We start from the raw sequence: 13,140 nt of genomic DNA, 5'->3' as shown, positions 1-13,140 counted from the left end.
CTCTTCTCTGGACCCTTTCAAGTATCGCCATGTCCTTCTTGAGGTACGGTGACCAATACTGGACACAGTACTCCAGATGCGGACGAACCATCGCACGATACAGCGGCATGATGACTTCCTTCTTCCTAGTCGTAATGCCCTTCTTAATAATACCCAACATTCTGTTTGCTTTCTTGGAGGCCGCTACACATTGTGCCATTGGTTTCATTGTAGTATCTACCAGTACACCCAAGTCTTTTTCAAGATTACTATCCCCTAGCACTGACCCCCCCATTTTGTAGCTGAACATCGGGGTTTTTTTTTCCTAAATGCATAACCTTGCATTTCTCTATATTAAAGCGCATTTGCCATTTGCTTGCCCACAACTCCAGTTTGTTTAGGTCCCTTTGTAGGTCTTCACATTCTTCCGTGGTTCTAACCCTGCTGCAGAGTTTGGTGTCATCCGCAAATTTTATAACTTCACACTTCGTCCCTGCTTCTAGGTCGTTTATGAATACATTGAACAACAGCGGTCCGAGCACCGACCCCTGGGGAACACCGCTCGTGACCTTCCGCCAGTCCGAGTAGTGTCCCTTCACTCCGACCCGTTGCTTTCTGTCTGCCAACCAGTGTTTAATCCATCTGTGTACCTCCCCTTCCACCCCGTAGCTCCACAGCTTCCTAAGAAGCCGCTCATGGGGCACCGTGTCAAAGGCCTTTTGGAAGTCAAGATAGATGATGTCTATGGGTTCTCCTTTGTCCATCTGGCTGTTTATCCCTTCAAAAAAGTGCAGTAGGTTCGTTTGGCACGATCTTCCCTTGCAGAAGCTGTGCTGGCTCACTTTTAGTTGTCCATTTTTTTCTATGTGTTCGCAGATGGTGTCCTTTATTAGTGCCTCCATCATCTTGCCTGGGACTGAAGTCAGGCTTACTGGCCTGTAGTTTCCCGGGTCACCCCTCGATCCCTTTTTAAAGATAGGTGTGATATTTGCTATTTTCCAGTCCTCCGGGATCTCCCCAGTTTTCAAGGACAAGTTGCAAATTTGTCGGAGAGTTTCCGCTATTTCGTTCCTTAGCTCTTTTAGAACCCTTGGGTGGATTCCGTCCGGGCCCGGTGATTTGTCGCTTTTTAGTCTGTCTATCTGTTTGAGGACCTCCTCATGGCTTATCTCTATATGCACCAGTTTTTCCTCTTGATCTCCACTTATGATCTCTTCTGGTTCTGGTACATTCGATGTGTCCTCGCTCGTGAAGACCGACGAGAAGAACTTGTTTAACCTGTCGGCTACCTCTTTTTCCTCTTTTACCACCCCCTTTCTGTCTCCATCATCCAATGGTCCAACTTCCTCCCTCGCCGGTTGTTTCCCCTTGACGTATCTGAAGAATGATTTGAAGTCTCTGGATTTCTCAGCCAGCTTCTCCTCGTATTCTCTCTTTGCTTTCCTAACCACTCGGTGACATTCTTTCTGGTAATTTTTGTGTTCTTTCCGGTTTTCCTCGGTTTGGTCCTTTTTCCACTTTCGGAACGATTTTCTTTTATCTCCTATCGCCCTCTTTACTTCTGTCGTTATCCATACCGGGTCTTTTGTTCGATTTTTTTTGCACCCTTTCCTAAACCTGGGAATGTACAGGTTTTGTGCTTCCAGCACCGTGTCCTTGAATATGGACCATGCTTTCTCTACGGTTTCCATCCATTTTGAGCGATTTTTGAGTTTCTTTTTCACCACTGCTCGTCGTCGCTGCAGTTCTTTTCACTTTGGATGCTCCTACCTCTAGTTTGTACCGGATCATGTTGTGATCACTATTTCCTAGTGGTCCTACAACTGCCACTTCCTTTGCAGGTCCCCCTAGTCCATTTAGGATTAGGTCGAGAGTGACATTTCCTCGCGTTGATTCTTTAACAAGCTGTTCCATGAAGCAGTCTCCCACAGCCTCCAGGAATTCTGTTTCCCTCGCACAGCTTGAGTTCCCAATGCTCCAGTCTATCCGGGGGTAGCTGAAATCCCCCATCACCAGTACACTTCCGCTTTTGCATTCTCTCCTCAATTCTGCTTCCAGTTCTTTGTCGTTTGCTTCCGTTTGCCCAGGCGGGCGATAGTATAGTCCCAATTTTATGTCAGCTCCATTTTTTCCTGGTAATTTAACCCATAATGATTCCAGTTCTTCCACCCTTGCTGCCGTATCCAATCTGGTCGAGTGAATGGTGTCCTTTATATATAGTGCTATTCCTCCGCCCTTCTTGTGGGTCCTGTCTCTCCTATAGAGATTGTACCCGGGTAATACTACGTCCCATTTGTTGTCCTCAGTCCACCATGTTTCTGTAATTCCTATAATGTCTAGGTCCTCATTTTTAGCTGTGACTTCCAGTTCTCCCATTTTGGCCCTTAGACTCCTTGCATTAGCATATAAACAGTTTAAGTCCTGGTTTTTTCCCTTTCTCGTTCTGCCTTGTGAATTTTTCCTCTTGCCGTCCACCTTGCGAGCTTCCAGCCCCTGAATTCCATTTTGTTCTTCTTCTCTCAATGTCTTGTCTTTCCCGTCCTCAGCCTGTTTCCTCAAATTCACCTGTTCCCCTAACTCCTGCTGTATGCTCTTCGTTTTGTTCTCTGGTTCCGCTTGACCTTTGGACCCCTGTGGTGTGCCATTTGTTTCTTCCCAGCATTGTTCCCACTCAGCATCTTCATTTGATACTGTTTTCCGAAATGTCGACGTCTGGTCGATGTTCGGCTTTCCCCTTTTTCTCAGTTTAAAGCCATCTCTATTTCTTTCTTGATGTTGTTTGCCAGCAGTCTTGTTCCCGCCGTGCTCAGGTGTAGTCTGTCCCTCCTGTAGAGCTTGTTCTTCCCCCAAAAAGTCGTCCAGTTCTTCACAAAGTGGAAGCCTTCCTCTTCACACCATCTCCTCAGCCATGCGTTTATTGCTTGTAGCTCAGTCTGCCTCTTCACATCTGCCCTCGGTACTGGCAGGATCTCTGAGAATGCTATCCTGTTCGTCCTCAGCTTCAGTTTCTTCCCCAGGATCTTGAAATGTTCAGTTAGTGTAGTCCTGCTGTAATTTCTGCTGTTGATGTCGTTTGTTCCAACGTGGATTATCACCGCTGTCTCTTCTGTTTCAGTTCCTTTCATGATCCTTTCGATTCTGTCGGTGATGTCCTTCGTCCTTGCACCTGGGAGACATGTCACCAGCCGGTCCTCTCTCCCTCCTGCTATGTGACTGTCCACTTCTCTCAGGATTGAGTCTCCCACCACGATTGCAGATTTCCCCTTCCTCAGCTTCCTCTCTGGTCTCAAGTCTGTATCCTTGATGAGGCTCGATGCTTCTCCCTCAGGGTTCTGGTGAATCCTTGTCTCCTCTGTCTGCTCGATGCTTTCATGAGGTCCTCCTCCCCTGGTGTCTGGCGGCTCCTGTCTTCCGTCTGTTGGTTCCTGTCTGCACTGTTGATGATCCTGGTTCTCCACGCTCCTGTAGACCTCCTCAATGAATCTCTCGAGCTCCCGTACTTGCTCCTCAATGTGGCTCTCTCTTGTGGGGTCCTCAGCTGTCCACGGTTCTTCCGAGATGCGGAGTCCCTCCAGCTCCTGGGCCCTGACCTGCAGTCTACCGACCTCCTTCTTCAGGCTTTCCAGTTCCTGACACCGACCGCATATGTATGCCTGCCTTCCCAAGGGGAGGTAGTCATACATATGACACTCCGTGCAGTACACCGGAAAGCTTTTCTGAATTCCTGCTGCTTCCATTTCTCTTTTTAGTCTCTTGGTGTGAAGTGAGCAAAGGCGGTCCCTGCTGGGAAGAGAAAAAGAAGAAAGAATTTAAGAGAGAAGTACTGGTGTCTTACTTTCTAGTTTAATCTGCTGGTGGCCTGGTCTCCTGGCTCCTTCACAAGGCTCCTTCGCAAAGGCGCTCTCGCCACGCGCCGAACGGCTGCGCGCCTTTGGCTCCCCCCCTTTTAAGGTGGCTTAAAATACTGCTGCCAGAGTAATAGCTAGATTGCCCCATTATTCCCGTGCTACACTTGTGCTGGCCGAACATCACTGGTTGCCAGTTGTTTGGAGAATACAATTTAAGCTTCTAACTCTGGTATTCAAATCTATCTGGGATTTATTGCCCAAGGTGATTGCTTCTCTGCTGCAGCCTTATGTGCTTTCTCGTTCTTTGCGATCACAAGACAGAACTTTTTTGGCTGTTCCCACTCTTCGTTCTGTCACCAATGTTGCAAATCGATCACATATGTACCTAGTAGCCGGACCTTTTACTATGGAACTTGGTTCCAGATTTTATCCATCTGACCTCTGATTTTTGGGCATTCGGAAAAGTTTGAAAGTCTACTTTTTTCAACTTGTCTTTTCAAATTTGGTTACTTTGTAATCTTGTAATTATTTGGCCTTTTATTTTAAGGCACATGTATAAGTTGTTTATTGTATGCTGTTATTTTAATAATCTGCTATGTTTTATTATGTATGTAATGTTTTGTTTTATATATATATATGTATTGTTGTTATTCACATAGCTGGTCAATATGTGGCCTACATGTGTTTTAAATAAATAAATTTTCTGTAAGAAAAAGGAACTATTTTTAAAGATGCTATTTCCAAAATCATAGCTTCAAATGTTAAGGACTTATAGGGTTCATTTCAAGTACTATTCTTTTTAAAATCCATAATAGTCTTTTTAGAAGCTGCATGTATCTTGGTCAACTTAAGAACACATATATGTTATAAACAAAGCCATTTTTCCCCACTTAATACTTTGTTCTCCATGGGTGAATAAACTAAACCCCATCACTACTGATAACCAGCATAAGGGCAGAAAACTCTTGCCTTTATGTCACTCACTTCATTACCCACAAAAGGCAATTTCATTTTGCAACTGTTTTCCAAATGGGTCCTTAAGAACCACAAAGCATATGCAGGAAATATTTTTATGTTTACTGCATAAGCAAAACATTCATGAATATTTATTGCAGATATCTTGAAAAATAAACTTGTTGCATAACCCTTCAAAAGCTGGTTGGGAATTACTACGATTATCTTAAAAATATTAAAGGAAGTTCTATAAAGCACAGTTACTTACCGTAACAGGTGTTATCCAGGGACAGCAGGCATATATTCTCACATGTGGGTGACGTCATCTACGGAGCCCCGGCGCGGACAGCTTTTCAAGCAAACTTGCTAGAAGTTTCAAGTTTGCACACTGCACCACGCATGTGCGTGCCTTCTGCCCACTAGAGGGCGCATCCCACCTCGTGGTCCTCAGTTCCATAACTAGCTTAGAAGCCATCCCCGGGGAGGTGGGCGGGTTGTGAGAATATATGCCTGCTGTCCCTGGATAACACCTGTTACGGTAAGTAACTGTGCTTTATCCCAGGACAAGCAGGCATGATATTCTCACATGTGGGTGACCTCCAAGCCAAACCAAAAAGGGCAGGTGGGAGGATGGCAATTTTAAGAAAACAGATTTTGTAAAACTGACTGGCCAAACCGGCCGTCACTCCTGGACAGAGTGTCCAGACAGTAGTGAGAGGTGAATGTATGAACCGAAGACCAAGTGGCAGCCTTACATATGTCTTCCATCGGGGTGGAACGGAGGAAGGCTATCGAAGCTGCCATTGCTCGGACCTTGTGCCCCGTGACTCGACCCGGGGGAGGAAGGCCAGCCTGAGTATAGCAAAGGGAGATGCACGCCGCCAACCAGTTAGACAGAGTGCGCTTGGAAACTGGGTGCCCTAATCGATTGGGATCGAAGGACAAGAATAATTGCGGGACCTTCCGATGGGACTTGGTGCGTTGAAGGTAAAATGCCAACGCCCTCTTACAGTCAAGCGTGTGAAGCGCCGTCTCGCCAGGATGGGAGTGGGGCTTAGGGAAGAACACAGGAAGGACAATGGACTGATTGAGGTGGAAATCAGAAACAACCTTCGGGACAAACTTAGGATGGGTGCGGAGGACCACCTTGTCATGATGGAATACGGTGAAGGGTGGGTCCGCAACCAAGGCTTGTAGTTCCCCAATCCGCCTAGCGGAGGTGAGGGCAATCAGAAACACCACCTTCCAAGTCAGAAATTTCAAGAGGGACTTGTTGAGTGGCTCAAAGGGTGGTTTCATCAGTTGAGCTAAAACCACATTCAAATTCCATACGACTGGGGGAGGTTTGAGCGGGGGACAAACCCTGAGTAATCCTTTCATGAAGCGTGTCACCAAGGGATGGAGAGACAGAGGGCGTCCATCCAGGTGTTGGTGGAAGGCGGAAATCGCACTAAGATGGACACGCACCGAAGTGGTTTTCAGGCCAGAGCGCGACAAATGGAATAAGTAGTCCAGAACCGAGGGTACCGGGGCCGATACCGGGTCCAGGAGGAAAGAAGAGCACCAGGTGGAAAACCTGGTCCATTTCTGCGAATAGCAAAGCCTCGTCGAGATCTTGCGGGAGGCTTCCAGCACTTCCCTCACTGATTGAGACAGGTCCGGAGGGGTCAGGGAACAAGAAACCAAGCTGTCAGGTGCAATGACTGCAGATTGGGATGTAACATGGATCCTTGATTCTGAGATAGCAGAGAAGGACCGACAGGCAGAAGAAGGGGTTCCCTGGCGCTGAGTTGGAGCAGTAGGGAGAACCAGTTCTGACGCGGCCACCGAGGAGCTATGAGAATCATCGTGGCCGTGGACGATCTGAGGTGTACCAACGTTCGCATGATCAGAGGGAAAGGAGGGAATGCATAGAGGAACTTCCCGTCCCAATCGAGAAGGAAGGCATCCGCCTCCAGACGATCCCGCGAGTACATCCGAGAACAATATAGTGGTAGTTTGTGTGCCTCCGGAGAGGCGAACAGATCTACCTGTGGCGTTCCCCAGCGAGCGAAGACCTCGTGCAGAACTGCTGAGTGTAGAGTCCACTCGTGGGGTTGCAGGAGTCGACTGAGTTTGTCCGCCAGACAATTCAGTTCCCCCTGGATGTAGACCGCCCGGAGGAAGATGTTCCGGGAGGCCGCCCACTCCCAGAGGCGAAGGGCCTCGGAGCAGAGGGGCCACGACCCCGTTCCCCCCTGTTTGTTCACATAGTACATTGCTACTTGGTTGTCCGTGCGGACGAGGACCACCTGGTCCTGTACTACGTGAACGAAGGCTCGAAGTGCTAGGAAGATGGCCCGAAGCTCTAGCACGTTGATGTGACAGCGACGGTCCTCCGCCGACCACAGGCCCTGTGTGCGAAGACCGTCGAGGTGGGCTCCCCACGCGTAGTCCGAGGAGTCCGTGGTCAGAACCTTGCGAAATGGGGGAGTGCGAAACATTAGTCCCGTGGACAGATTTGAAGAGTCTGTCCACCAACTTAGCGATTTCCGCAAAAGCGGAGTCACCGAAATGAGGCGCGACTCCGGATCGCACTCCTGGCGCCATTGTGATGCGAGTGTATACTGAGGGATCCTCAGATGCAGCCTCGCAAATGGCGTGACGTGTACCGTCGAGGCCATATGGCCGAGCAGCATCATCATGCGCTTGGCCGACACCCTTGGTAGTTGAGAGACCTGGCGGCTCATCCGTACCAAGACTTCCAACCGTTGGGTCGGAAGGTAGGAGCGCAGGCGCACCGTGTCCAGCACCGCACCTATGAATTGAAGAGACTGAGCCGGCCTCAACTGAGACTTTGGAAAGTTTATCTCGAATCCGAGGGTTTGCAGGAAGGCAATAGACTGTCGGGTCGCTGAGATAACCTCCTCCCTGGTCGGGGCTTTGATGAGCCAGTCGTCCAGGTAAGGGAACACGTGGAGCCCGCGAGACCTCAGGGCTGCCGCCACTACTACCATGCACTTCGTGAATACTCGTGGGGACGCGGCCAGGCCGAAGGGCAGGACTCTGTACTGGAGGTGTAGGTCTCCCACCTGGAATCGTAAGAATTTTCGGCAGGTGGGGTGCACCGGGACATGGGTATATGCTTCCTTCAAGTCGAGGGAGCACATCCAGTCCCCTTCCTCCAAGAGAGGATACAAGACCGGGAGAGATAGCATTCGAAATTTCTCCCTGGCCAGGCATTTGTTGAGCTTCCTGAGGTCGAGTATGGGGCGCATGTCCCCGGTCTTTTTTGGGACCAAAAAGTAACGGGAGTAAAATCCCGTCCCCCACTGGTCCTTGGGGACCGGCTCGACCGCCCGAAGCTTCAGGAGAGCTTTGGCTTCGGTCAGAAGGGTCGGTAGTTGCGACCGGTTGCACCAGGCTAAACTTGGGGGACTGTCCGGTGGTGAGGACACAAAATTGAGCGAGTAGCCTTCGGAGACGATCCGGAGCACCCAAGCGTCTGAGGTAATCGCGGTCCATGCCTTCCGGAAGGACCGAAGACGCCCCCCGATAGGAAGGGGTTCTGGTGAAGGTGCGGAGGGGAACCCGCCCCGTCCGCTCAGCCCGTCAAAAGGAAGGCGCGGGCTTAGAAGGGCCCTGCGCCGGGGCTTGGGTTTGTCCCCCTCTGCCTCGTTGAGACGAACGTCTCGGAGGCGGTCTTGAGAAGGACGGGGTCGACTTCTGGGGGTACCGGCGCGGCGGAGGCCGGAAAGGTTTCTGTGGCGGGGGCCTAGGTTTGGGGCGGACCAGGGATGCTAAAGAGCGTTCCTGTTCCGACAACCGTTTGGTCGCCGCCTCCAAAGACTCGTCAAATAACTCGGACCCCACACAGGGCAGGTCTGCAAGACGTTCCTGCAGGTTTGGGTCCATGTCGAGGGTGCGAAGCCAGGCCAAGCGGCGCATGGCCACTGCGAGGGCCGACACCCTCGAAACCAGCTCAAAGGTGTCGTACACTGAATGGAAAAGGTACAACCGCAATTGAGACAGGTTGGACATAAACTTATCGAATCCTGCTCTTTTGGAGTCCGGTAACGAGTTCCGATATTGAGGAAGGTCCTTCACCATCCCACGCAAGTAGGAGGAAAAGGTGAAGGAGTAATTTAGAACTCTGGTGGCCATCAGAGTGTTTGAATAGAGGCGACGGCCAAACTTGTCCAGGGTCCGCCCCTCCCTGCCGGGTGGAACCGCCGCAGAAACCCGTGAGGGCTGTGATTTTTTAAGGGCAGATTCCACCAGGAGGGACTGGTGGGAGAGCTGCGCCTTATCAAACCCTTTCGGGGGAATCGTCCTATACTTTGATTCCATTTTTGACGGGACAGACGTGCCTGTAAGAGGGCTCGACAAGTTCTTCAGCCAGGTCTGCAGGAGGACACTGTTGAGAGGGAGTCTAGGTACCTCTCTAGGGGGAGTGGGAAGGTCCTGTTCCTCTAGAAATTCCTTGGAATATTTGGAACCTACCATCAGGTCAATCCCCAGGGCTTGGGCCATGTCCTGGACAAAAGATGAGAAGGAGGACGGCCTAGCCTGGGGGGACGGGGTTCTCGACCGTCCCACCGAGGAGCGGGGGGAGGCCTCATGGGAATACTGAGGATTCCTAACCGATCCTGAATCCCAGGATCCTCTCTCCACGGCCCTCGAGGGGGAGGGTGAAATCATCCTCCTAGGGGAGTCCCTGGGGGAGGATCCCGGGGTCCGTGGGGTCCTCTCCCGTTTCCTCGGCGAGGCGGCGCGGGAAGACTTTCCCCGAGGTGAGCGGAGGAGCCTCGGATTATCGAGGCGCAACTCCGACACCTGCAGCGCCTCGCCCCCGAACGACGAGGAACGATCGCGCCGAGGCGAGCCCCGGGGTCGCTTAGGCTTCCTCGATCGGCGCCTCGTCCGAGGTCGCCTCGAGGGCGAGGCGTCCGGGGAAGATCCCGAAGCCGAGGAGGAAAGTCGGCGCACTCTGCGGAACTTTTCTTTTGGGCGGACACTGCGCTCAGGAGGCTCCCCCGAGGTCGAGGTCCGGGGCGGGGCCGAGACCGAGGTGGACGGGGCCGCAATACCCGAGACCGAGGTCGCCGAGGCCGGGGCTCCCGAGGTCGAGGGAGCCGAGACCGGGGCCTCCGAGGCCGAGGGCGCCCCGGCCGAGGTCGACGTCGCCGGGCCCGCAGCACGCTGCAGCACTTCCAGGGCTCCCGACAGCTCCGATGAGATCAAGGCTCGAAGGAGATCCTGGAAGGCCGGAATCCCCACGAAGGTGGGGAGTTCCGAGTCCGGGGCACACTCCCTGGAGGGCGACCTCGGTCTCGAGTATTCCCTCGGGGTGTGCGGAGTCGAGGTCCGATGCGGGGCCGGGGTCGACCCACCCGCTTTGGCCTGACTCGAGGATGGCTTCTTTGCTGAAGGGGATGGAACAGAGGACTTACCCGAAGCTGGCTTCGATGACGACGGCTTCGAAGATGAGGGCCGAGGCGACGCCGAGGCCCCCGAGGACGCCGAGGCCGAGGTCAAGGCCGGGGCCGAAGCCGGGGCCGACGTCGAGGCCTTGGGCGGCGCGTCGACGGCGAACAATTCCGCCATTCTGGCCTTACGGCGACGGAGGGCCCTGTTCTGGAAGGTAGCACAGCGATCACACGAGGCTGTTGGATGTTCGGGCCCAAGACAGACAATGCACCACCGGTGAGGGTCGGTGATGGAGAGTAGTCTCTCACACCGGCTGCATTTCTTGAATCCCGTAACAGGACGGGACATCGACGAGAAAAAGAAGAAGGCCGGGAACGACCGACGTTCCCCGGCTCAGGCTTCCGGGAGCCCCCGGAGCCCAACGAAAAACAATTATTATTTTTTTTTTTTTTTTTTTTTTTGTAAGACGAAAAATAAAGCAGCACCGCGATTAATCCGATCAATAAACAAACTAAACGCGGCAGCTAGAAGGCAAAAACACTGGAGCTCAGATCCACAGGGCTTTCTTGCTCCGCGGAAAAATTTGAACTGAGGACCACGAGGTGGGATGCGCCCTCTAGTGGGCAGAAGGCACGCACATGCGTGGTGCAGTGTGCAAACTTGAAACTTCTAGCAAGTTTGCTTGAAAAGCTGTCCGCGCCGGGGCTCCGTAGATGACGTCACCCACATGTGAGAATATCATGCCTGCTTGTCCTGGGATAAACTGGTACTAGAGATACTTGCCACTTACATAATCATAAGAACTGCCATACTGGAACAGACTGAAGGTCCATCAAGCCCAGTATCCTGTTTCTAACACTGGCCAACCCAGGCCACAAGTACCTGGCAAGGTCATAGAACCAGGATATGATGTCAGAAGGGAGCCGAGGCCGGTACGAGTAGCAGGTGAAGGTGTTGTTTGCGCCGGCGAACATTTCAAGAGGTACACAGGATGGGGAGGGGACGCTCAAGTGGTGAGGAAGAGTGGGGACAAGCATGCCAACCTCCCTCTCTATGCCACTGCCCAAAACCATCTCAATAATTGTTTATGGCCTTTTGTTTTAGGAAATTATTTAAACCATTTTTAGTTCAAATAGCTTATTGATTTTATAGAAAAAGTAAACAAAAAGGTACACAAATGGTAACTAAGACATGATACAATCCAATTGCATGAACAGTAATAATAAACATGTAAAGGTCAAAACCTTTTTTAAACCCTGTTAAGCTAACTGCTTTCACCACATTCTCTATCTACAGATTCCAGAGTTTGAATTATACATTGTGGGAAGAAATTTTTCTCTGGTTTGTTTTAAATCCACTAGTTAGTAGTTTCATTGCATGCCCCCTAGTCCTAGAATTTTTGGAAAGAGTAAACAAGCAATTCACATCCACTCGTTCCACTCCTTTAGAATTTTATAGACTTCTATCATATCTCCCCTGAGCCATCTCTTCTCCAGGCTGAAGAGCTCTAGCCACTTTAATTTTCCTCATAGGGCAGTCATCCCATCCTTTTTAGCATTTTTGTCACCCTTTTCTGCACCTTGTTCGCTATATATTTTTTTGAGATTCGGCGACCCAGAATTGCACGTTTGTCAAAAATGCCATTAATTGACAGTTGGATGCCTATGTGCATTAGGCACTATTCTATGAGGTATCACCTAAGAGCCATTGCAACTAGCTGCAAAGGAAGCATGCACATGGAAAAATTGAGGGAAGGCTATGGGCATGGCTCCTAGTTACATATGCAGCATTATATAATACTATCCTATAAATTAAACGTCAATTGGCATACTTAGACATGCTAATTTGTGCCTGCTATTAACATTATGTAAGTGGGCAAGTCAATGCCGAATTGCGGTAGCATTCTAGAATAGAATTTTGGTGCCAAGATACTGTTCTAGAATTAGTACCAAACACAAAGAATTGGAGTATCTAAACTGGGATGCCAATTTATAGAATTGCTGCCATTGCCTTTCATTTCTAATCTGTGTTGTGACCAGAGTTCTGTAATAGGGATAAGTACACATACATGTAGAAAAAAAATGGTTCAGTTGTTTGAATCACTACATTATTCTCTATTAATGCAATGACTAGCAAACAAAATCTGGATCAGACAAATTCCATTTTGTTTCTATAGAATGATCTGCTTACCCTTTTAAAAGACTGTTAGGTAACCAATTATCTCACTTACCCTCCTTCGTGCACGTGGGGCTGGCTCTGGCGTGTTGGGGGACGTCGATTCATTTGGAGTTTCGGAAGTTGAGCTAAGAGATGAGTTACTGCTTGACAGTTCTTTGTTCTGTTTTTTAGCTCCAAATGTTAGAAGGGAGGCTAAAGAGTCTGCCATATCTCTATGTTCTTCTCTCTGAATGTCCTGTTTTAGCTTCTGGGCTCTGTCATTGACAATGACTTGGGATAACGGCATTCCAAATGCCTGTGGTAAAAATTCTGAAATAAGCAAAAACAATAGTTACATTTTAAAATTCTAAAAAACAGTACTATAAATATATTCAAATTGCATACATTTTATTTACTTTTTTAATCAGGTCAATATTCTAATATGACTGATCCTATATTTTAAATGACTTGCCATGTTACTTTAAAAAAATATGTATCTTATATACTCAAATATAAACCGAAGTAACCTCCCCCAAAGGGGAAAATAAAAAAAATAAAATAAAAAATAAAAATAAGGTTGACTAGAATATAAACCGAGGTTAGAAACTTGGGTTATCACTGTAAGCCAATTTACAAACACTAGACATTTTTGCCATAAGTTTTAATGCATCATTTAACTTTACAATGTCTTATTTTAACCTCTTTGCTTCCCTGACATAAACCTTAAAAACTGGAAAAAAAAAATTGTATGTAACACCACACAAAAGATTGAGACATAAAAATGGATAAGTCA

At 49.4% G+C, this 13,140-nt stretch overlaps 1 protein-coding gene across 5 annotated transcripts in view; it reads right to left on the bottom strand.

The window, feature by feature from the left end:
* Window positions 1-13,140, bottom strand: part of ARHGAP6 (Rho GTPase activating protein 6) — an 825,592-nt gene that overhangs the window by 54,798 nt on the left and 757,654 nt on the right. For all 5 annotated transcript variants that reach the window (XM_033947958.1, XM_033947959.1, XM_033947960.1 and 2 more), the window contains exon 4: window positions 12,421-12,677. In XM_033947958.1, the coding sequence (XP_033803849.1) occupies window positions 12,421-12,677 (257 nt within the window). The remainder of the gene's footprint in view (window positions 1-12,420; window positions 12,678-13,140) is intronic.

Source organism: Geotrypetes seraphini, chromosome 6, assembly GCF_902459505.1.
Source record: "Geotrypetes seraphini chromosome 6, aGeoSer1.1, whole genome shotgun sequence".
Classification (NCBI taxonomy): domain Eukaryota; kingdom Metazoa; phylum Chordata; class Amphibia; order Gymnophiona; family Dermophiidae; genus Geotrypetes; species Geotrypetes seraphini.
Note: the sequence above shows the minus strand (reverse complement) of the source record. Positions and strands in the feature narration are given on the sequence as shown.